The following is a 23,432-nucleotide window of genomic DNA, read 5'->3' as shown; positions in this document are numbered from 1 at the left end:
GCGATATCCCTCTCACGGCAGTGAGCACGCCAAGCGGCATGCTCTGGGAATGGCTCGTGATGCAGCAGGGCCTGAAGAACGCCCCTGCGACCTTCAACAGGTGCGCGACGCACTTGTTGCGCTCGGTGCGCGACTTCGCACCGAGCTACTTCGATGACGTGTTTGTCCGCAGCCGGGCTGCGGACGGGATGAGCGACGTCGAGATGCACAAAGTACATCTTCGGAAGTTGCTTGCGCTCATGCGCAAGCACAAGCTCTTCGCGAACCTGAAGAAGTGCAATCTTCGGGGCGAGCGCGATACCCGTGCTCGGGTGTCTCGTTGGGAATAATGGTGTCCGCCCTGACCCTGAGAAGGTCAGAGTGATCAATGAGTGGCCGACGCCGTCGAACGTCAAGGAACTGCGGTAGTTCCTTGGCTTGGCCACGTACTTGTGCAGTACGTGAAGGCCTACGCGGGCACGATACGCCCGCTCTCACAGCTCCCGAAGAAGGACGCCGGGTGGGTTTGGACTGCTGAGTGTCAGCAGGCCTTCGATGCAGTCAAGCAGGGCTTGACTGAGGCGCCGATCTTGGCGGTGGCCGACCAAGATCGCCCATTCCACGTTGTGTGCGACGCATCCGACTTCGCAATCGGATGTGCGTTGATGCAGCACGATCACGAGGGTCGTGATCGTGTCGTCTACTACCAATCGCGTCAGCTGAAGCCAGCTGAACGCAACTATCCGGTGCATGACAAGGAGCTCCTTACCATGAAGTACGCACTCGCGAAGTTCCGAGCGTATCTACTCGGAAGCAAACCGTTCGTGGTCTATACAGACCACGCATCGCTGCGGACGGCTGTGAAGTCGCCCCACACCTCGCAACGGTTGGCGAGATGGCTCTCATTCTTCACAGAGTACAACTTCCGGGTTGAGTACAAACCCGGAAGGCTCAATGTGGTGGCCGACACGTTATCGCGTCGACCTAACTACGCTACGAATGATGTTGACGTCAATGCCATTGACGCCATGCGATCGAGCACTCCCACGTCGTCGCTGCTGGACGACGTGAAGGCCGCGTACGCGCACGACGCGGACGCGAAGCTCTTGCTGGCCTACGGCTCATCGCCTTCTGACCAAGCTCGTCAGAAGCTGCCGAAGCATCTTCGTGCTCGTGCACACCACTATCGGGTGCACGATGGGTTACTACTCTACAGTGCAGTCGACGACAACGCGGACCGCGTTGTCGTGCCCAACGACCATGACCTGCGACTCAGGATCATGTATGAGTATCACGATGCACCGACTGCGGGAAGACATACCTTCTTCTCACGCGAGACTTCTACTGGGCCCACCAGTATAAATGGGTGCGCAAGTACGTCCGTGCTTGCGAGGTGTGTCAACGTGTGAAGCCTGCGCCGTTCGCACAGGCTCCTTTGCAGTCACTCCCGACTCCGTCGGAGTGTTGGCAGTCCATGTCTTTGGACTTCGTGTTCGGTCTTCCCCCGGACAGCCAGGGGAACACAGGCGTTGTGGTCTTTGTTGACCGCTTCAGCAAGATGGTACATCTTGCTGCGGTATCCGCTGAAGTGACTGCGAAACAGACTGCACGTCTGTTCGTCGACATGGTGTTCAAACACCATGGCATGCCGATTGACAGTGTGTCGGATCGAGACCCGCACTTCACTGCGCACTTTTGACAAGAAGTGTTTACGATTCTTGGGAGTCAACTTTCGATGTCGACTGCGGACCATCCGCAGCCGGACCGGCAGACCGAGCGCGTGAACCGCGTGCTCGTAGACAGGTTCATTGGTCTTGTTAGCTACACAAAACCTGCCTAAACATGCAGTTTCCGACTTCGGGGCGAGCAAGCTCGCTCCGCGCTTCATCGGGCCGTTCACAGTGTTGGCACGGCATGGCAACGCTTACACGCTAGATATTCCATCTAGCATGCGCCTCCATCCGACCTTTTACGTCGGGCGGCTGAAGCCATACCGGCAGCACGAGCCACCTAGCTCGGCTGGCCCGAAGCGGGAGCCCCGGCGGGAAAAACCTTCTGCTCCAGTACGTGAACGCGCTGGGCCAAACGAACGACGCGACCTCCCACATCGACGGAGATATCCGACGTGGTCTGCGAACCCTGAGCGACTTGAGCCCTCAGGATCGCAATCTCCTGCTTCAGAGCGGCGAACTCGCGGCTCTGATGCTGCTCCACTACGGCGACCTGCTCCTCGAGAGTCGGCCAGCCAAGGTCAACCCCAGGTGGATGGACCATACCCGGGGCGTGTTCCCACCACCGCCGCCTCCGATCCGCGACGCCCACGGCTCAACACGCTGGATTGTTGAGCGTATGTGAACCATAGTATCCCGATAACGAACTGGCATCCGCTTCGTTATCGTATTCGTTGGAGAGGGTTTCCGCCCCACCAAGATACATGGGAGCCGCGGGACGTCCTGCTGCAGGACGTTCCGGAAATGGTGAGGGCGTACGAAGCTCACCACGCACTGCCGGCGCGAAGGTAGTGCGAGCGCTGTAGTCACCTGCAGCGCCCGAAGGCCCGCGCTCGTCGCGTTCCTCACGTGCCAGGAACTTGGTACGGAGATCCTTGACACTCGCAGGTACACGAACCGTCGTGTACCCGTTTAGGTCGCGATCGCTCAAGCGCGCTGCACCCGGAAGTCACAACGTGCACTGTTCGCCTTCGGACACAGCGCATGGAATACCAGCGTCCACAGAGGATCTGTGGAGCTGCTCCAGCCTCCCGCGCGTCGAGAATGTCTCGAAGCGCTCACGGGCATGCTTAACCCGCTCGCCGTAAGCTTCCGGCTTCTTGTTAAAGTTCTCAACAAAGGCATTCCAACTTTTACAAAGTGCCTGCCACTCAGGCACTTTGCTGCGGGAAGAGGTCTTCTTGCTGGAGAAGTACCGGAGCTCGTGGAAGAGCCCGATGTCGTAGTCGCGCCTTTGATTCGTTAACGGATCAAAGTGCTGCCCCTCCGCCACAGCACCGTCGTGGATGCCGCTGCATACGTACAGCGGGATTTCGTTTGGAGGCACGGTGTTGCCCACGCGGTCTGCGATCTCTGACGCAGACGGCGTCCACGGATCGCGCGCTGCTCAGGCAGCGCGCGGAGAACTTGAAGACGCCACATCACGCGGGGAGCTTAAAGCCTCAGCAGCGGAGAGCGAAGTTTCGCTCTCGCCGCGCGAACGCTTCGAGCTCGAAGCGTCCGAGTCGTCTCCTTCACGAGGGCGTCTCGACCCGGCGTGCGGGTCCAGACTATCGCTGTCGATAGACTCCTTGCGCCTGCTTGACGAGGATCCGCCCTCTTCCATCTCCACGTCGCCGTCCCCGTAGTCAACGGCGTCGTTGACTACTGAGGAACCTTCGAGGAAAATCTCCGGCTGGGTTGTCCCCGCCGCAGTCTTGGCAGCAAGAGCGTCACGCTTTGCTTGGTGACGCTCAAAGTACTCGGGGACAGAGAACCTCTCTGTCTCCGTGGAGGTCTTCTCCTCTGCTACAGCGGCGGTCTTCTCCTTCGGCGAGCTCATTTGCGGAATGAGCTCGAGTTTTCTTTCTCCCAACGCGACGAATGGACGAGTGGTCAATCTCCTGATTGACGTGCCGTGACTCGGCGCGTCTAACCTTGAGGGGGGATGGTGTAACAGGGTTACACGCACAAGTGGCTACAGTCACTTGTAACTCTAACAGACCCGGCGTCTGTTAGAGGTTCGAAAGACTTTCTCGACCTTGGTGTAGACACACCAAAGGCTACATACATTTACGATCACCACGACGGGTGGTCCATAGAGACTTAGGACTCCTATTGGTTGAAAGCAGCATATTGTAGCCAATGAGCGACATGCACAGGAAGGGAATTCTGCCAACCAGCCGTTGGCAGATTCCTAACTTAGAATATTACATTTAGAGGAAGTCAGAAAGCATAAAACAAAAATAGCAGTTCTCATTTTAACCCAAAAACATTATTTGGAGCGTTTATTTAGATTAATCTATACTCGGAGGCCCGAGTATAATTAACTCTAGTTTAAACTAAGCTACGCTTCCTCATACACGTGCGTACACGTGTAAGCTAAAGTAGTGAGCCAAAGTAGGTCCATTACAGTTTCCCATTTATTGGCGACGATAAGCGTGGGGTCGTGCACCTAACATCAATAGCATGTCCATGGGCGCTCCTCCAAAAGTGCGCTTCGGCGCCTGGGCTCAGCGGGTTGAACCCTAACAAATCACCATGACCATCATCCCCATGTGTCGTCAAAATGTGGTTGTATTATACACCGTGCACACACTGGACCATTATTGCGATGTTATACGGACTCCATGGCTTTCAGAGGGCCCATATCCTCTGTTAAACGTATTGCACTGCGGTGATCCATGCAGCCTAGTCGTTTGGGGGCCCCACCTTGAGTTACAGCTTCGTATGATAAAGTGGTGTGGTACACACTGTTCCACCTCATGTCCACTAGTTGTGTGGTGCACACTGTTCCACCTAATGTCCATGAGGTATGTATTGTTGGTGTGGTGCATAATAGATAGGAAGTCTGTATGGAAGTTGCTGCGGTGACGCCTAGCGAACGAAGGACTCGGTGTTGGAGGTTGTCACTTCACAATGTTGCTACTCGTGTACATGGCATATTGTCAGAGAAATTTCGTAGCGTTTGGACCATTCGTCTGGGTTTTCATATTGGGCAAGCCACCCCTTACTTGAAAGTTGTTATTTAATGGGTATCATCACACCTGGGTACAGGGGTCATGACCCGAGTCACTATCAGATTTGGGACCTAACTATGATACTTTTCTTTTTTTACCTGAACTCATTCGGGACAACACAGAAGGTCGCAATATGGGGAGGAAGTCTGGCATCTCGATCCGCTCCTATGCGGCAGCAACGGCAGCTTCGGGGCAGGGGCAGCAGGCTGATGACAGTGCGGTGCAGATGCAGATAGAAGCGAGCGAACGGGCTACCCTACAGGCAACTCTAGATACGCGTCCGATCAACACGAAGAGAAAGTATGAAACCTATCAGACTGAGTTTCAGAGTTGGTGCAGTGAAAAGCAGTTCTGCGATGGAGCTACAGCCACAAAAGGGAAGCTTCACCTTTTCCTGACGGAGCAGGTGGTAGGTCGAGAATCCAAGAAGAAGAAGGGCACGTTCGTTGGCGGTTCGACTGTTTGCGGCTATGTGAATGCAATCGTCGATCTCGACAACCAACAAGTCGCGCTGAAGATTAACTCGAATGCCCATCCCCGGTCTGCTCAAGTCAAGCAGCTGATAAAGAATGTACAAGCCCAAACAACGGAAACACGGAACAAGAACTACCAAGATCGTGGTGTTGGTTCGTTGCTCGATGGGTACCACTCTGAGGAGCAATTCCGACAGATTTGTGACACCTTTTTTCTTTTGGGCGATCTGCGTGGGCGGGCGGCGTTTCTGGTATCGCACTTTGGGTCGCTACGCGGGGAGAACGCACGTAACCTCGAGCTGGCCGACATGTTCTCTCAGGTGCTGGATGGAGAAGGATTTCAGACCTGTATCGCTCTGGTGATACTAATCCAGCACGGAAAGACAAACACGTACGGGAAGCTCCAGCACGTCGGCTATATTTGCAACAAAGATGTTCACGTATGCCCTGTTGGTGCAGTTGCGTTTTACCTATTCGAGCGCTTTCATATCGATTTGGAGCCCTTTCATCTCTTTCGTACAGCAAAAGATTGGTATGACGTCAAGTTTTTGCGTGGTCGCACTCGGACGAAGTCAATTTCGTACAACACCCACAAGAAAAGTTACGAGAGTGTGTTCAATCGTCTCGGATTAACTTTTAACAAGAAGACGCACATCAATAGACAGCAGGGCGTTCGGCAGCTTGAACGCTGCGATGTGGATAGCTCCCAAACTCGTAGACATGGCAGATGGGGGCAAGACACAATGGAGGGTGTATACTCAGCTTCGCTCGCACGGGAAGCAATGCGCGCCTTGTCAGGGCACCCCGCACGTTCGCGGCTGTACTATCTGGAGCGAGCCTGTGTGGATCCTCCCCAAGACCTGCAACGGAAGATTTTCCCTGATCTTGAAACATACAAGATGAAAATATTGGATGGAGACTGGGAACAAAATTTGGCAGCACGTAGATTTATCGAGTTGCTGGAGTACTTACGGATCGTCGTGCTTGAGGACGCTGCGTTCCTGTATGAGCTCCTGTCCACTACTGTTCAACAGCATGAAATCTTTGGTGAACAGTTCCAGCAATACCGCTCTGAGGCACTTGCCAGGGCCAAATCAACTGAGCACCCCGTGGAGATGCAACTTCAAGTTGCAATGCCTTTACTCGCGCAGCAACTAAATACACAGCACTCCACCGTCATGGATACGATGTCATCAGGTCACCGGCAACTAGTCAACTTGGTGGAACACTCGCAGCAGCAACTTACCTCGTTTCTCCAGGGCGAGGTTACTTTCCGGTTGCAACCTGTGCCGGACTCCTCAGGCAGACTCCACAGCCAGACGACAGTACGAGGTGGTGACGGAGTTGAACAATCAGCTGATACCCAACAGCAGCAACAACTGACCCCGCCTCTCGGCTCATCGGCTGTACCACAATACAGTATGAGTCGTCAAACATCAACGGTAAAAGAGCTGTGGGTTGAATGGCATGAAGGCTTGGCCAACCGACCTTCTATTGAATATCTAGAGTCGACATTTGGGACAAAATGGAGATCATCAGCGAAGGAAACGAAGTATTTCTCGAGACGGTTGTATGTCATCAAGTACGTACGCAAGTTGGTTGAGGGGGGGATGACAGCCGATGTAGCCATCGCCAAGGCTGACTCTGAACGGGGGAGTCGAAGCATAGATGGATTCTCGAAGTTACTGCGCAGCAAACAAGTTAATTAGTACCCTTCGTGTAGCATAACATCATACTAATAAAACAACTTCTTACCTGACAGGAGGCTTGAGTGTCTAAATTGAAGGGTCAATGGCTTCTCATCTTCTGGTGTCCATGTCACCGAATCCGATAATGCGTTGGTTAGCCTCCAATTAAAATTCACCGACATTAGAGGGCCTTTACACCCATCCACTTACATGCTGTGCTGCTGTGTTGCGCGCTGGGCCTGGTAAGTCGAAGTCCAGCGACTCGGGCTCAGGTAGGCTCAGCACCACAAGGTAGGTGTGCTCATACAAGAGTAGTTTGCTCTAGTGCACGTCCAGCCTCATGCTCGTGGATACATGCACACCTAGTGAGCTTGTCCTGCAGGTCGAGCGGAAGCGAGCCAAAGCTGCAGCAGCACCTGCACGAACACCTGCACGAAGTGCTATGTAAGCTTTCCCTCACATACAGCAACTGAAACGTGATGGGGCACGACGATCACCTTCTTGTGGGGCTGCCGCAGCCGCTTGGTGGCTATTGGCCACGCGTCGGCGCTCGTGATGTAGAGGACGGTCCCGCTAGCAAAGCAAAATGAGGTAGGTTAGATTCATCACCACGGCTACGAAGAGAGAGCCGAAAAGAGCATGCATGCACAGCAACTCACCGTCCATAACGGGCGTCGTACGCGGCGGCAGCGTCGCGGGGTCGACTGGTTCTGGAAAAGTTGTTGAGAAAACGCGAATGTTGAGCCAATAGGAACACAGCAATTAGGTCATGACCTGATTTTGGTATTTGCCAGGTAACACGGGGTTAATGTGGTGATACCTACGAATACCATGTGTCTAGGTCATGACCTAGTCGTGACTTGGCCGGTGATACTTGGAGGTACTGTTAAAAACAATACAACTTTGGGATTTACTCAATTATTATCCGTTGTCATCGTCCATGAAACTATTCGTCGACCTGTATACTCTCCCGGAGCAGCGCGCCGGGTTGCCTATATATAACACATAGGTCTTGTAAACGAATAGTACACCTCCGCAGTCTTATATTCGTTTATAGCACTCATGTCTAATATGCGGGGTAAGACGGTAGCAGGCTCTGTCTAGCTGGATGGGGGTGCCTATTGTACTCGTCATTACAGGTAGTCATTGGACCAACGTCCATACACAAATCCAATGAGGCAGCTGACTCGATTAGGCCTAACCCTATGCTGGTCTTTTCGACCAGTCGTTGCTCCTAACTGAGCTAAAAAGCGTATGGTTTTTAACCAATCAAAGGCGTTTTGGTTCGTGTCTGAGCGTCGACGCCGTCGCCCAGTGAGTCGCTCAGTGAGCGATGCCCTCTTTTCTCATGTGCTCCAACTGCAGTGATCTCGAGCGCAACCTGCTAGAAGAGCGCCACCACCGCCAGACGGCTGAGTATGCTCGTGATGCCGAGCTGCAGATGCGCGAGCGAGCGGACGATACTATCAAAGAGCTACGCAAGGCGATCAAGGAGCAGCGCAAGAACCTGAGACGATCAAGCAACTGCATGAGACGAACAAAGAGCTGCGCGATGCCATGAAAAAAGAGATCGAGGCCAACGAAGACCACCGCAAGACGATTGAGCACCAACAAGACCTTATCGACAAAGGGATCAAGTCCAATGAGATCCAGCAACGCATGATTCAGGACCTGCAACGCGAATTGCCGGCTCTTCGGCACCAGCTTAGACAGCAGCAAGTACAGAACCATAGTGATATGGACAATCTGCGTCTCGAGTTTAGAGCACAACGAGAAAAGGATCGTGCATTGGTCGAGTCCAATCTTCTGGCATTGAAGCGATATCACAACGAGACCGCGCGATGCCGACCAGAACTGAAGCTACTCGCGGTCTCTTCAAATCGACGGACAGCCTTGACGATAAACGAGGGATCCATCGAAGGAAAAATGCTAGAACGCGTTCGTGCGTTCAATGAAAACAGTCGCGCTGGTGCGAGAGCTGAAGAAGATAAGCGCGTGAAGACGGAGATCACATTCCACCACTCGAAGGAGAAAAATTTGAAGAGGACGATCTCACGCGGCAAGCGCACGCGCGAAATCTCGGTGAAAGCGTCGGACACGGTCGTCGTCCCCGGTGTGGTGGACGAAGCTCGTCTAAAAATCGACAACGCGCTCGATGCAGCGGGGCTGGTCAGTACATCTGTTCGTCAAGATATTTTCATTGAACTAATTATCTTCTTTGCCTAGGACAGCGTGACGAAGTCGCGATTCGATATCTCCGGCGCGGCATCAAGTACGACAAGCACGAAGGCGTTGACGAAATCGTGTTTGATAGCCTCGACGAAGTCGTCGCCAGTCACAGAGCGTCGTCGAGTGACAAGTACTGCAAAGCGTCGACGTACTTGCTCTTGAATGACGTGCTGGTGACCCCTGTGTGGCAGTTCGAAGTGGTATAACCAATCAAAGTTCACTTCTCGTGAGAGCAAAAACATGAGATGCTCGCGATGCAGCAGTAGTAGAGCACTGGTACACACCTCACCTCGGGCACCTCCTTGGTGTCCGGGATCAACTGCAACCTCCTGTCTCTTGCAGGAGCAATCTGACCCCTGCTAAGTTCAGAAGAAGTGTCGGCATCCAATATATTCAGCACAATGAGGAAATACTAGCACATGTAGTACTTTGCACCAACCTCGTGCTCAACCAGCACCTCCATTTGCTTATGAGGTCTGTCCAGATACTAAGCTTAACGGGAGAATCAGGGTGGGCTTCTCAACGGTCAAGTCTAGCACGACGCTAGCTTCGTCCTCGCGCAGTAGCAGCTGGGTGGCATTCATCAGCGCGTGACTCACCATCGCGCCAAGTACGCCTTCAAGCACAAAGTCCACCAGCTCCAAGACATGTTGATGGTAGTACACCACGGATCGGCTCGAATGCCAGGCGCAGAGAGGTCTTGTCGCTCGTCTTTGGGTAGCTCACAAACGCGAACGTCAGCTGCGCCTCTGGTTCCATCCCGGAGGCAACGCGACGTCGAGTTTCCTCCTCGTCCAGACCCAGCAACGGCGAATACAGCGGATGCTTCGACGTGCTCAAGTCCGTGCCCACGAAGTCCCCCACATGACCAGTAACCTCGAACGTGTCCTCGTCAGCAGAAATTTTGCCTTCCACATCGTAGCTCGTGTAATTGACACCGGCATTGCTGATGTCGAGACGCGCAAGCTGGCGATGAAGCTGGTCCTTGTTAAACGTCAGACTGAATTGTACCAGCGACGCGCGTATTATAACGAGCGGCTTTCCTCTAGAGCGCAGACTGGTTAACGCAGCAGCCTCCATCTCATGGTCACCACCGGGGGGGTGACTCCTTTGTAGATTCCTTCTCTGCTGGCAAACTTCGCGGCGGTGTGGCATCTTCAGACGGGAGATCATAGTCATGAGACTGAATTGCAGATGCGTACGCGGGTATGATGCGGTAGAACAGCGCCACAGACGACGGGTTCCATTGCAGATGCAGCACGTTCAACTGCACGTCTGCCTCCAGTTGCGATGCCTGGCCACTTTCTTGTACTCTCGGTACTCCATTATCCTGAGAAAACGCCGTGACGTCGATAGCGATCAGGTGTGGAGTCTCGCCTGCGTCGTCTTCACCGGTAGAAATGAGTTTGTAGTAGCGAGACTCGGGCGAATACAGTTTATCTTCCATCACAAGGGCCTTCAATCGTGCGTGGAAGTCCTGGAGGGCTGAGTACGCTTCCATCGAGAAGGACGTTTGCGAGGCCCGCAGGATAAATGCGTCCTTAGCAGCCGACTCCCGCAAGTTGAGCTCCACACATTCAAGCGACAGCTCCATCTCCAGCAGGAATTTCTTCTCGGATGTTATTAACGGGAACGACAGTGGCGTTGCTTGTACCTTCATCAATCGTGCTTTCGGAATCCGTCGCACTCTCTCCGTCGCCACTCTCATGATCTTGATCCTCGAAGTAGAACAGGAGCCTACCGTTATCCCGGGCAATGGTCGCGGCTTGTGCAACTATGGACGAGTGGATCTGGCCCAGCGCCACAAGCTGCTCCTCCACTAGGCATATCGAGATCTTGGGAACGGCAGCGTAGATGCCCAGTTGCGGCAGCGGCCTTGCCTCCACGTCTTTCCGTCCAGTACGTGAAGAAAGTCGTGAGCTAGCTGCGTGTGAAGTGAAAACTCAATCGACAGCTCCTTCACAATCTTGTTGACGCCGCGGAGTTCTTCGTCAGACCAGTCCACCAACTGCTCCTGCCGTCCGAGCAACACGTGAATCTGGGTCACGTCTAGCCGCCAATGCAGTCGACGGGGATCTTCTCCTGTCGTTTCCAGCCGTGTCGATAGCCGTAACCTTTATCAACCGTCATCCGGACAGGCTCCCTGCGGACGCGGACCTTCAGCGTGGCTTCCACGTCATCGTCACCCTGCCGTTGGGTCTGTAGCACCGCCCGACGACTCACGTCGATACTGACGCAGCACGTACCCGGGCCTTCACACGGCGATAGCGACGATGCCGGGCTACAGAACGAATGGAACCGAAAATCGTGTGCGAGCCCGTTAAAGATGTCGAAGTGCTGCACTTGGAAGCTCGTTTTCCGGCTGAATGTTCACAGCCAGCGAGCCATTGAACATTACAGTCACGAACAAACTCTCGTGTGTATTGGATTGAAACAGCCATTTGTCAGCTGAAACTGCACGGACACCGGGTTGCACCCCATCGGCACTTCGTGTGCGTTGCTAGCCTTCTCCACAGCGTTATTGTAAGCCTCGCGTAGATTTTCCCAGCCCTCGGCAGACAATACGTGCTCCTCCGCTGCTTCACTTGACGCGGGAGCAGATTCACTTTCGCCGACGACGAAATACGAGTACCACGAGCCACCTCCGCCTTGAGTCGCCTGTGTTTTAGCGTGTTCTTTGGCCGAAGCTTCCACTTCCTCCTTCGCACGCTTCTCGGCGGCTTCGGCAACGTCGCGTAACAGCAGCACCACATCCAGCGGGTAGATTTCTTCATATCGCTGCTTGAACTTGCCCTGCCTCGTCGAGGGGTCCAATGGTGAATCGTTGCGCAGCTCCGTCCTGAAAGCCTCGACGTACAATTTTTGCTCCAGCAGCGCCTTCTGTACTGACGACCAGCGCATTTGGCGGTGATGTGGGCGTGGGGGATCAGATGCACGTCCCGCAGCGTCACCTGCAGGTTGGCCACGATGCGGGCCGTGAGTCTCGAGACGAAGGTGCCCTCGTCCTCCTCGGGCTTCTGCTGCTCGTGCTGCTCCTGACCTGGGCCAACGCGCGCGGCGAAGCGGCGGTGCTGGCGCAGCAGCTCCAGCTGATTCTTCTCGGCCGCGCTGCGCGGCTCCGTGTTGGGCACCACGAGCGCCAACACGCCCTCGAGAGTGATGGCCATGCTCGCGCTGCCCAACTGGTTCCAGGGCAGGCGCACCAGCACGCGGCCCACGCTGCCGCTGGTCACGGCTACGGGCAGCTGCAGCTCGGCCAGCGAATGCGGCTTTAGTGACAGGTCGCGCAGCTCCAGCTCGCCACTCCACAGCCCCACGACCAGCGAGTCGCTGCGCAGGCCGGCCACATACTTGCCCAGCTGCGCCTCCAGGATCGACGAGATGATGGCCTTGGCCATGGCTGCGGGCGGCATCGATAGCGGCGGCAAGGGCCGCTGTGGCCCGATGGTAGTGTACAGGATCCGCGTAATCAGATTGCAGCCATGTTCCGTGAAAATAGGTGCGAGCGAAATAGTGGTTTAACATCAGCACGTCGTACGAGACCTTGACTAGAGCGGTCTGCTCGGTCGTGAAGCGAGGCAAACGCTCACCGACTCGCTCGCGCATGACGGGCGGGTAGTCGCCGGAGGTGAGGGGCAGCAGCTACCAGCCAAACTTGAAGTTCATCGCGCGCTCCGCAGCTTCTGCATCTTCAATGTTGTTCTCCCGAAGAGGGTAGAACTGATTGGCATTGAGTACGATACCCATGCGCTTTAGGCTGGACAACACCACTCGATTGAGCTCCCTGAACCGTTGCACGGAGTACGCGTGTGACAGGAGCACATTGTGCGCCACCTCGTAGACCAGCGTGGGCGAGTCGTGGAATCCTGGCGGGTGCAGACCCGTGTTGTAGCCGTACACGACGAAGGAAGTGGCTCGTTGAAGGTGGTCCAGAAGATGACCTTGTCACCGAATTCGTTGTACGTCGAGTACTCCACGAAGTGGTCGATGATCTCCGGGTTGAGCCATCCCTGAGGGGTGAGCTTGTTGTGCAGCTTCGTGGGCAGGTCCCAGTGGTAAATGGTAAAAATCGGCGAGATGCCGCTCTCAACCAACCTGTCAAGCAACGCGTGGTAGAAGACGAGACCGGGGGCGTGGGCGCATGCGTCGCGCTTCCGGGTCCCAGTTCATTATGCGCGACCACGAGACGGAGAAGCGGAAGGACTGGAGTCCCGTCTCCCCAATGAGCTTGATGTCGTCCGCATAGCGGTGGTAGAAGTCGTCGACGTTGGCGCACTCGAAGCCAGGCTGTTCACGACAAAAGTCGTCCCAAATGCTCGGAGTGCGGCCGTCCTCGTTCCACGCGCCCTCCACCTGGTACGACGCGGTGGCCGACCCGAAGAGGAAATCAGCAGGGAAGCAGCGAGGCTCGGCGGCCGCTGCAGGGGAAGAGAGCAGGGTGACGGTCGCCGCCGCCGCGAGTCCGAGACGGTGCAGCAGCCACATCACTTGAGCTGTGAGTTCGAGGCGGCAACTTCACGAATGAGGCAGGAGCGGATTCGCAAGATCTCGACGAAAGCGTTGGCGCTACTGTAGGGCTGTTTCGTGCAGTGCTCGAAAGTGCACGAAAGTACTTCGGCGCCATTGCTGCCACGAGCACTTACCGGTACTGTGTGCTTGTGGCACATAATATGTCGAACAACATACTAGCTTACCCGGGCGACAAGCGTCCCGGGGGAGGTCGCAGTTCGTAAGGCTAGAAATCTTCATCAAGATCGGGTGATATGTAAGAGCATTAAAAGCGTGTCGTGTGTGCAGTTTGTTAGGTCTTAGTACACTTTAAGCAAAGCATTTTATAGTTTTTATCATCCTCCGCAACGATCCTTTCTGGAATATGCCAAGGAATCCAACGCCGTACGGCTCCGTGCACCGCGGCTCGTGGACCAAGGGCGCGGCAGCAGCACCAAGGTCGTGGTCAAGTGCCTGCTAGTAGACGACGCCGAGGTGGACGTCTGAAGAGCTCAAGCTCTACGGCGCGTGCCACGTGAGCTCGCCCGCCTTCTTCATGTGCGACGACGCCACGCACGGCAGCTTCAGCGACTTCCTGGAGGAAGACGCGGGGCGCGCAGCGCTGGGGCTCGGCTACCTGCACGCGGAGAAGGTGGTGCACGGCGACCTCAAGTGCACCAACCTCCTCGTGGGCAACGACTACAAGGCCAAGCTCTGCGACTTTGGCTTCTCGTACGTGCGCAGCCAGTCGGTGGGGCTCAGCGCCAAGTCACAGACCTAGGCCATCCGCTGGAAGGCGCCCGAGTGTCTGGTGCCGCCCAATGAGGAGGCCAATCCGCAGTTCAACCCGCGCTTCGCCTCGGACGTCTACTCGCTCGGCATGTGCATCGTGGAGGCTTTCCAGGGCGAGGCGCCGTACGGACTCCTGGACGACGACGAGATCATGACGAGGCTGTTTGAACTCGAGCCGTACCCGCGTCCAGGCAACATGCAGGACGACGAGTGGGCGCTGGTGGAGCGCATGGTGCAGCCGGACTGGAGGAAGCGTCTCTCGCTGCAGGACGCGATTGACGGGCTCAAGGTGTTTGCAGACAGAGGGAGAGAGCTATCGGTAGCAAGCGTATTGTGAGGCGAGGATGCCCGTCAAAGTTCGCCTTCTGCGGCGATTGCGGCACAGCAATGGCGAGGCAGGGAAGTGCAGCCCAACATCAGAAGAACGCGTGTCCAAGTTGCGAAAACATGCCCTTGACAGACCGCTTTCGCCGGCACTGCGGCTATCGCCTGGACGCAGATCCAGCATTCGCGTGAGAATATGCTGCAAGAAGCAGCTTGTACGAGACACAGCGCATCAAGACCGAAGCTATTGATCGTGATTCATGTTGACACGGCTGACGTGGTGCGGATACCCCGAGGCGGTACCCATTCGCGTGCTGATTTTTCAGAAATAAGTTCGGAGATCGACCTGGGCACGTTTGGTGCTTGGATTTCGCTACAGTCTGGTACATGTAAGCAGGCCAACAAGGGGTTCATACGGAGACTCACGAGCAATCGCAAGGTCGTGGAGGGGATCCTGGAGTTCCTCTTGCGCATGGACGATCTCTTCAAGCTACTAAACTTGACCCACGTCGCGGAGATGTCCAAGTGGAAGCACGTGGGAGGAGGACAAGAAGCTCGCCATTCAGGAGAGACATCCTGGCCAACAACCAGGCGATGAAGGAGGAGATCCACAGAACGGGGAACAAGATCAAAGAGGGAATTGCTCAGCTTGTGGTGGTGCTGCGGTGCACTCATGGTGAAGCTGGACCCGAAGTGGGGCTGCTGGCCAAGACTTTCAACAAGGTGATGTCTCTGTCCAAGGCAAAGGTGCCGGTGGTTCTCTCGTGGTTTATCCCAGCGACGATGTGGATTTTGATCTTCAAGAATGCTTCGACTTAGGCTCCTACGGCTCCGTCCACCACGGCACATGGGGGAAGGGGACGAACGTGGTGATCAAGTGCCTCTTAGCGGAGGACCAGGACGAGAAGGCGAGCGACTCGTTCTACACGGAGGTGGAGGTCTGATACAAGCTGAACAATCTACACATCGTCCGTCTATTCGGAGCCTGCCACCTGAGCAAGCCAGCGTTCATCGTGTACTTCGCCAACTACTTTGGGAAGGACAAGAGCGAGTTGCGTTTTCCACGAGGCTGCGCTTGGGCTGTTCTTCCTCCACTCGCAAAAGGTAGTGCACGGCGACCTCAAGTGCAGCAACATCGTGATTGGAGCCGACAGGAGAGCCAAGCTGTGCGACTTCGGCTTTTCGTTCATCAGGGCTCAGTCGGTGGGGCTAAGTGCCAAACCCCAGACAGACGCTATTCGGTGGTAGGCGCCTGAGTAGTGGATGAAAGTCCGAACTCGGTGTTCAATCCACGGTTCGCATCCGACGTGAACTCGTTCGGCATGTGCATCGTTGAGGCTTTCCTGGGACATCCGCCGTACGAATTGGAAGCCGAAACGGTGATGGAGAGGAAATTGAATAATGAGGTGTACCCCCGCGTGGTCGGCATGTCCGATAAGGAGTGGACTTTCGTGGAGCGGCTCCTCGATCCAGACTGGGAGACGCGCATGTCCCTAGCGGATGCGATCGACACGCTGATGATGTTTGCGGACTGAGAACGAGCACCGACAATGCCCGGAAGGCTTAAACGTGGATATGATCAATGTTGGCAACCAAGAAGCGTCTATCGTAGTTGAGACTGCTACCATGTGGGTATGTTTCTACTGTACAGCGTGTATGCCGGTTGAGTTCAACTTTTGCGGTAATTGCAGCGAGCCCACATCTTCACACGCAGCTGCGGTGGTAACGAAGCGGTCATATGGAAGCTGTAATGGGGATGTTTTGTCGACAGATCACTTCTGCCGTCATTGCGGACGTGATCTGAGCGACGTCGAAGGACGCACGGATTAAGACTTAGATTATTGATGATAATGAACTGCGTTATGCGCCGCGGACTGAGCTCTCAAAATTTCATCCCGGCATATCCACTTGTCAACTGAGTGCGGTTCATCCGTTTCTTCTCGCTGGAAACCCGTCCGTTGGCGTCCGTTATTCCGTTTGAGCTCGGCAGTTTCTGTCTTGTTGCCTTTTGCGCGTGGTGGGTGGCGGCTCGACTCGACTTCGACTGTTCTCCACTCTTCTGCAGTCGTCACCCGCGCCGCTCTTTTGATTCCTCTCCTCGACTCGCTCCGATGGGCAAGAAGCGGACTTCGGGGTCGACGCCCACCTTCAGCTCGTTCAGCGTCGTCTCCAACTGTGAGGTACCAGCGGTACCAGCGCCACCAAGCAGTGCTCCGCAGCGCGGAAAGACGGCACGCGGTCGCAGGCGAAGCTCGCCAGCACAGAAACCGCTGCGACTGTGGGAGGTCACTACCTCTCGTTGCCCCGCGCGGCAGTAGTTAGCAACTGACAGATGCAGCACATTAGCAGCTTCAGCAGCAGCAACAGCACCTACCAGCATAGCAAAGCATAGGTCGGTTAGGAAACTCCTTCAACACGAGCAAGGGTCCCAAGGTGGCGGCGCCGAGCTGCTGCGCACTCGGCACTCACTTCCGCATTCTCCAGCAGGAGCACAACCAGCTCCGCCGCCTTGGTTGTTCCCGCCACGGCATTCTGCCAAGGCAACCTCAGTCTCCTACCTTCCGTTCGTCTTCTGCCCGCACCTTCGTGCTGAGATCACAGACAGCAAGTACACGACTTTCAGCACCTCTCACCAACCAACAGGATGAGTCTCCGTGGGCTTCGGACGAGCAGCAGCGGTTCCTGCTGGCGCTGGAGCAGTTCGGAGGCGGCCAATGCTCCAGCGTCACGCAGGCGTGGCAGTCCATCACAACGGCAGTCGGCACTCGGGACATCGCGCAGACGTGTACCACGCGCGTCTGTACAGCGGCTCCAGAAAGTCACCGCCCACATAGTATACAGCTAATATATTTGGCAACTGTTCACGAACTAGATCATATTTTCCTGCCGGAGAAACACGCAAAAGGATAAACTACAAGTGAAGGTCAATGAATAGGAAAAACGTAACATTGCTGTATTTTTATCAGGAAAAATCTGGCACAAATTACAAAACACGGTGACAAAAAATCACCGCCCACCTCGTTCCCATACAAAAATCAAGTCACAAATCAGTACTTCGTGTGAGCCCCCTTGCTGGCGATGACAGCGTCCAGGCGAGCCGGCATGGAAAGCACGCACTTGCGAATGACATCGTCGTCGATACTCGTCCATATCTCAAGGAGCTTTACCTTGAGGTCCTCAATAGAGGTTGCTGGCTGGCGATTCAGCTCCCGCTTCATGATCGCCCACACGTTCTCAATTGGGTTGAGATCGGGGCTCTGGGCGGGGCCCGCCCCTCTCTCGCTTCGCGGCCTGCCCCACCCCCTCGTGCCTTACTCGACTCGGCCAGGCGCGGTGTCTAGAAAAAAAAAAATCGGGTTGCAGCGCTCGCGTCCGCTCGCTCGCACAGACACGCCCCCGCCTAATCGGCGGGTGTTGATGATCGGTGAATGCCTTGAGTGAGCCTCGCGCTCGCATCCGCTCGCCCTCGTCTGTATTGAGCAGTTCGTAGGCACTTGCAACATCATGGAAGTCAGGCGTGTATTATACTTGCTCTAAGTATCCGGTAGTCTGGACCAAAATATTTTGGTCCAAGCAAAATATATAATTACTGTGACTTTGTGATGAGTATTTTTTGGATCAGCCTATTTGATCCGAAACTATCGGTAAATTACGGCGATATATTCGGATCCCTGATCCAGTTCAATTCGGTATTAGACCCCATATGGATTCTACCAAGGCACTGTACCTGGTCATCGACTCTGGCGCCATCATCAAGGGCACCAACCTGGCGGTGCTGGCCGAGGTACGACGCGCTGCAATTGCACTACAGTGCTGGGCTTGAATTGCTGCTAAAAAGTCACGATTTATGTCATTGTGCAGAACTTCTGGACCGTGCCCGATAATGCAGAACGTAATGATGTAATAAATGTCTACCTGGTAAGCGTTGTCTACGAAAGTCTTTGCTCTGGGGCGCCGGACTGGCGAGGGCCCGCGCTGCAAGTTGTTGCAGCCTGCAACCGATGCTCCGTGCCGTGAATTCTGAGAATACTACCACGCCGTGGGCACGCCGCGCGCCGTCGTGGACGCCGGCTTCACCAAGAAGCTCGTCGTGCAGTACGGCAGCGTCATCCCGCCGTCGGCCAAAGCCTTCGTCAAGATCCAGCGGGCCGTCGTGGCGCGCATCGTGTCCGGCGCCAACGAGGTCGAGTACGCGCCCATCCACGAGGACGGCGACCTGCTGGCGGGCAAGAGCCTGAGCTACGACTACCTGGTGGTGGCCACGGGCAGCACGTACACGGTGCCCATCAAGCAGTCGGCCAACAACTTCAAGCCCTCAACCACGGAGGCCAAGCTGGCCAAGATGCGCGAGCAGGTCAAGGCCGCCAGCAGCGCGCTCATCGTGGGCGGCGGCGCCGTGGGCGTCGAGGTGGCCGGCGAGATCAAGGCCAAGTACCCGAGCAAGACCGTGACCATCCTCGAGGGCAAGGACAAGCTGGTCGCGAGCTACGACGTGCGCGACAAGTTCGGCACCAAGATGTCCACGTACCTCAAGCGTAGGGCGTCAAGGTGGTGCTGGGCGAGCGCCTGACGGAGCGCCTCAACGTAAACTCCTTCGAGAAGCGCACGCTGCGCACGGACAAGGGCACGGAGATCGAATCTGACATCCAGCTGCTATGCGGCGGCTTTCGCCCCACGAGCGAGCTCATTCAGAAGCTTGACGCCAGTCTGATCACGCCCGAGGGCTTCATCAAGGTCAACAGCAAGCTGCAGCTGGACAGCGCGCAGTACTCCAACATCTACGCGCTGGGCGACGCGAGCAACAGCCCCGCGCCCAAGCGCATGTTCTACGCCGGCCTGCAGGGCAAGCACCTGGGCCCCGAGCTGGCGCTGGTGGCGCGCAAGACACAAACCAACGTGAGCAAGCCGTTCCCCAAGGTGGAGGTGGTGGGCACGATGCTGCCGCTGGGCCCGAACGGCGGCGTCTCGCAGCTGCCCGTCATGGGCAGCGTGATCATGGTCATCACCAAGTCATCAAGTCCAAGGACTACTTCGCCGGCATGGCCTGGAAGAGTATGGGCGCCGTCGTCCCTAACCAAGCGGCTAGTGAGTGTATATATATACCGACGCTGGTCTAGGATCTGAGTGCTCTTTATCAAAGAATTTATGCGGTTTTCCTCAACTCTATCCTACATGTAATTGATCAAGAGTGTCAAGAAAGCGATTCCTGAGCGGATTTACAAAAGAAGACATCGTCGTCCTGGTCGGCCTCAGCGGCGATGTTCAGACGGCCGCGATTATTGATAATGGTAGTACCTATCCGAATGGATCAAAGTCGCCGAATTACCTTTGTCCATGCCCGAGACTTGAAAATGGGTCGAGTGCATGTGGAACGGGTGGTTCGGCAATCACTTGACTACTTCAACCGGCGATCACGCTGGAGCTTCCAGCATCCAGGTCACGCGACCATATCAACGGCTTCCTGTAGTCCTTGACCGAGAGCTCCCATTGTTGCATCTCATTCACGGGCACGAGTAGTTGATATGTGAAGGATCCAGCTTTTCGTGGTTAACGCCGTACGTGATCCCCTTCTCCATCCATACTGAGAATTCGAAGTTGTACGAGTTACCTTTCTCGATAAACGGAGGGTCGTTTTCATCTCCGATCGGGTCTTGTATGTACGCGGGTCGTTTAGGCAGCCGGTACGGAAGGCGGCGCTTGACTTGTAGAATCTTCATCTTCAGGCTCCTTGGTAACCTTGAGCTTCACAATACGTTGACTAGGCACTCAGTGCTGGTTCTCAAGACCCAGAAACTTGTTGCGAGAGCTAGCGCAGTCCGTCTCGATGTAAAACGAGGTAAAATTTTCCGATCTCAGCGCACATGATAGCCACATTAGCGCCAGATCAAGAGTGTGTCCTCTAGCTTGATCGTTTGTCGATGGCTTGTATGTCTTGTCTGGCAGAGGTTTCTGCTGGCAGATGGCGTATCGGGATTCGTCGTGCCTTTCTTCATTCAGAAAAAATAATTATCCACTTCGTTGCACAGTGGACTAATTTAACATTACTCTTGACTCTGGTCGAGTATTTTCGTCGTGGGCTAGTGCGGTGAGAGCACTTGATTCCACATACACGCAGCGAATTTGCGTACAACTCGACACTTTGTACTTACTTCGAAGTAAGTTGCTAACGATTCACACACAATGGCCGCTCATTCGCGTCGTCCGCGAGGTCTTTCAGCGAACCACGTGAATGCGGAGGCGTCTTCAGATGATCATGCACGCCAAGTCCACTCTGTCATCAGTGCGTCTGCTGGGCAAGGAGAACTGGGTCAAGATGGAGAAGCGCCCCAACTGCTTCTACAGCGCGCGCAAGTTCCGACCGTTCTCCATCAAGCGTCATTGTCGCTCCTGCGGCGAAATCGTCTGCTCCAACTGCTACCGGCGGAGAAGGGTGAGCGTGACCTCGACTCTGGAAGTCACGGGATCGGATTGAACATGCCGCAGCTCGTTTCTGCGATAACTTAGCGACAGTCGCAGGTGCTGTCGTCTACAGCTGCAGTATCAACGGAGCCGACGAGTGGGAGCCAAGTATTGAACGTTGACCACTTACTGAAGTCGGTGCTGGGTAAGTTGAGGTCAGGCCTCGGAAAAAATAATTATAATATAATAATTATTGTATTATGTTGACGGAATAACTGATTATTGGATTTTCCGGGATTCCGTAAAATATGATATTGTACCAATAATAAGTATATTGAGTTTTCACCAGATTTCAGTCGTTAAGATACTAAAGTTCCCGCTTAAAACCCATTTTTACGCCCCAAATATTAGTTTTACAGTTCAGTATTGCCCCAATAATACACAATAATAATTTAATTATTATTACGGGAACCTCAAGAAATGGGATAACGGATTATTTTTTCTTAGATTCCCAATTCAATTTTATATTTTATTTTCCGAGTCCTCAACTTGAGGTCAAGTTCAATCAGCGGCAATATCTTTGAAATCGCCTCCGACTGAACTTGACCCGCGAAGCACAACCAAAATCACGCCCAAAGGCGAAAGCATGCGTACGATTCTTCTGATAAATGGCCACCAGGCGCGCTTTGGGCTTGTAAGTTTTTATAAGCAATGCTGACCCTAAGGCTTATACTAATTTAGCATTCCTACTCTGTAGTCCACCTTAGAGAGCATGATTATACTACGACTGGAGCTCTCAAGCCTTGCTGACATTCCTGTTGAAGGCCAGTTTGAAGGTACGACCCGCATCGATTCTAGCTGCCTGTGACATCTATTCTAACTAAGCAGCGCAGAGATGCACTATTTCGGAGTTGGCAGTGATAGTACTCTTCGCCAAATTCGTCGACTGCGAATCGCGTTTCCGAGCGGACCTCAGGTAAGCACTTTATACATATGCACTGTATTTCAGGTTTACTAATGTATGACATTGCTTACATCATAGTCGCTCAGTCGGACATTCGGTCGTCGGATGCGCGTCGACCGTCGGAACGAAGCACCAACTCCTTCATTTGCCTCGTCATCAGTCTCTCTTCCTGCTCCCACTGAGCGAGGAATTTCTTCTACCGGATCACCGTTCGCAATGACAGCATCAACAGGATGATCATCCGAGTCACTCCAGTCTGGGTCATTATCCACAACAGCTGAGTCACTGAGAGCTAGCGAGTCTCTTGAAGACGCAGAGCCACTGAGACAGCCCTCCACCGTTCTCAAAAGGTGCAGAACAACTGCGATGAGGCAGGTTCAACTGCGATGAGGCAGGTTCTCTCCACCTTCTGCACCGCCGTCTCCATCAGTGTCCTCATGCTGTGGCACATGATCCACTTCTCGTAGTCCACGCGCACGTGACGACCGAGCTACAGTTTCACCTGCACCCGTCGGATTCGCGCTCCACGTGCTGCCTGCAGGAGAGCTAGCCAACGCCGGCCCACCCACAGCAAACGGAGCTTCAACTACAGTACTGACTTGCCCTCGTAAGTCCTCACTGCAACGCCGTTTATCGCGATGTTCATCACTGTGTTCTCTTTCAGGCTCTCCGAGAAGTCTTCGAGCTGGACTGGGGGACGTCAAGTCATCTAGCCGAACAAAAGGAATTCGGGACGGAAGCTGATACTTGCCGCGCTTGTATCGATTGAGCAGGAGTTTTTCAACATAACTGTACTCCACAGTCCAGTTCTCAGCAAATTGAACTGTCCTAAGTTTCTTCACCTTTCCAGTCTTCAAATCAAGAACACGGTAGCTCATCGACTCCTTGCCGTACCCGGGGAAGAGTCCAGGCTGTCCAGTATTCTCTAATTTGTTCTTCCTTAGGACTTTTGCAGTGAAGGTGTAGACCAAACAACCCCACAGGTCCGGCCGCTCTCCGAAGCGCCGAGTGTATGGTGTTTCTCCGTCAAGTGCAGCGCTTGGATTAATATTGAGCACCTCCACCGCAAAATCAAACGCTTCTCCCCAGAGCAGGTTAGGTAGATTCACCGTTGTCAACAAGCTCCGCACACGGGACAGCACCACCCCATGCATGCGCTCAACGAGTCCATTTTCCTCCGGACTGTATGAGTTGGTCTTTGCCAGCGCAATTCCATTCGTTCTCAAGAAGGCCTTAAACCGGTTACTGATTAGTTCGCCTCCTCCGTCCGAGCCAAAAGCTTCAACTCGATGCCCTCGTGCGAGTATCCAAGCCACATGTTTCATCACAACATCGGCAGCTTCCTCCTTTCGCTTCCGAAGAAAGCC

General features: G+C 54.6%; 6 protein-coding genes across 6 annotated transcripts; 3 read left to right on the top strand and 3 right to left on the bottom strand.

Moving 5' to 3' along the window:
* Positions 1–1,989: 1,989 nt before the first annotated feature.
* On the bottom strand, positions 1,990–3,531 carry PHYSODRAFT_534333 (hypothetical protein; the record flags this gene model as incomplete). The annotated part of the gene is made up of 4 exons (XM_009540912.1): positions 1,990–2,281; positions 2,312–2,645; positions 2,703–3,095; positions 3,117–3,531. The coding sequence occupies 4 exons, from the start codon at positions 3,529–3,531 to the stop codon at positions 1,990–1,992; spliced, it is 1,434 nt and encodes a 477-aa protein (XP_009539207.1).
* Positions 3,532–4,841: 1,310 nt separating this feature from the next.
* Positions 4,842–9,304, top strand: PHYSODRAFT_348623 (hypothetical protein; the record flags this gene model as incomplete). The annotated part of the gene is made up of 4 exons (XM_009540911.1): positions 4,842–5,572; positions 8,235–8,293; positions 8,368–9,038; positions 9,101–9,304. 4 exons carry the CDS (start codon positions 4,842–4,844, stop codon positions 9,302–9,304), a joined length of 1,665 nt encoding a protein of 554 aa, XP_009539206.1.
* Positions 9,305–10,116: 812 nt separating this feature from the next.
* Positions 10,117–10,657, bottom strand: PHYSODRAFT_356208 (hypothetical protein). Its single transcript, XM_009540910.1, has one exon. The coding sequence runs from the start codon at positions 10,597–10,599 to the stop codon at positions 10,186–10,188; it is 414 nt and encodes a 137-aa protein (XP_009539205.1). The 5' UTR covers positions 10,600–10,657; the 3' UTR covers positions 10,117–10,185.
* A 1,368-nt stretch (positions 10,658–12,025) lies between these two features.
* Positions 12,026–12,496, bottom strand: PHYSODRAFT_369073 (hypothetical protein; the record flags this gene model as incomplete). Its single annotated transcript, XM_009540909.1, has 1 exon — positions 12,026–12,496. A coding segment is annotated over one exon (471 nt), but the record flags the coding sequence as incomplete, so codon positions are not given.
* Positions 12,497–13,971: 1,475 nt separating this feature from the next.
* Positions 13,972–16,237, top strand: PHYSODRAFT_342448 (hypothetical protein; the record flags this gene model as incomplete). Its single annotated transcript, XM_009540908.1, has 8 exons — positions 13,972–14,045; positions 14,082–14,337; positions 14,368–14,667; positions 15,100–15,237; positions 15,294–15,430; positions 15,481–15,634; positions 15,771–15,901; positions 15,973–16,237. 8 exons carry the CDS (start codon positions 13,972–13,974, stop codon positions 16,235–16,237), a joined length of 1,455 nt encoding a protein of 484 aa, XP_009539203.1.
* Positions 16,238–16,813: 576 nt separating this feature from the next.
* On the top strand, positions 16,814–21,174 carry PHYSODRAFT_342447 (hypothetical protein; the record flags this gene model as incomplete). Its single annotated transcript, XM_009540907.1, has 7 exons — positions 16,814–16,882; positions 17,346–17,498; positions 18,421–18,486; positions 18,564–18,594; positions 18,728–19,194; positions 19,242–19,711; positions 20,940–21,174. The coding sequence occupies 7 exons, from the start codon at positions 16,814–16,816 to the stop codon at positions 21,172–21,174; spliced, it is 1,491 nt and encodes a 496-aa protein (XP_009539202.1).
* Between the last annotated feature and the right edge of the window lie 2,258 nt (positions 21,175–23,432).

Source organism: Phytophthora sojae, assembly GCF_000149755.1.
Source record: "Phytophthora sojae unplaced genomic scaffold PHYSOscaffold_17, whole genome shotgun sequence".
In the NCBI taxonomy this organism is placed as follows: domain Eukaryota; phylum Oomycota; class Peronosporomycetes; order Peronosporales; family Peronosporaceae; genus Phytophthora; species Phytophthora sojae.
This window is presented reverse-complemented; position numbering and strand designations above follow the sequence as displayed.

Coding starts and splice junctions, on each gene's coding strand:
- PHYSODRAFT_356208 (XM_009540910.1), bottom strand. CDS start 10,599: ATGGAAGCGTACTCAGCCCTCCAGGACTTCCACGCACGATTGAAGGCC.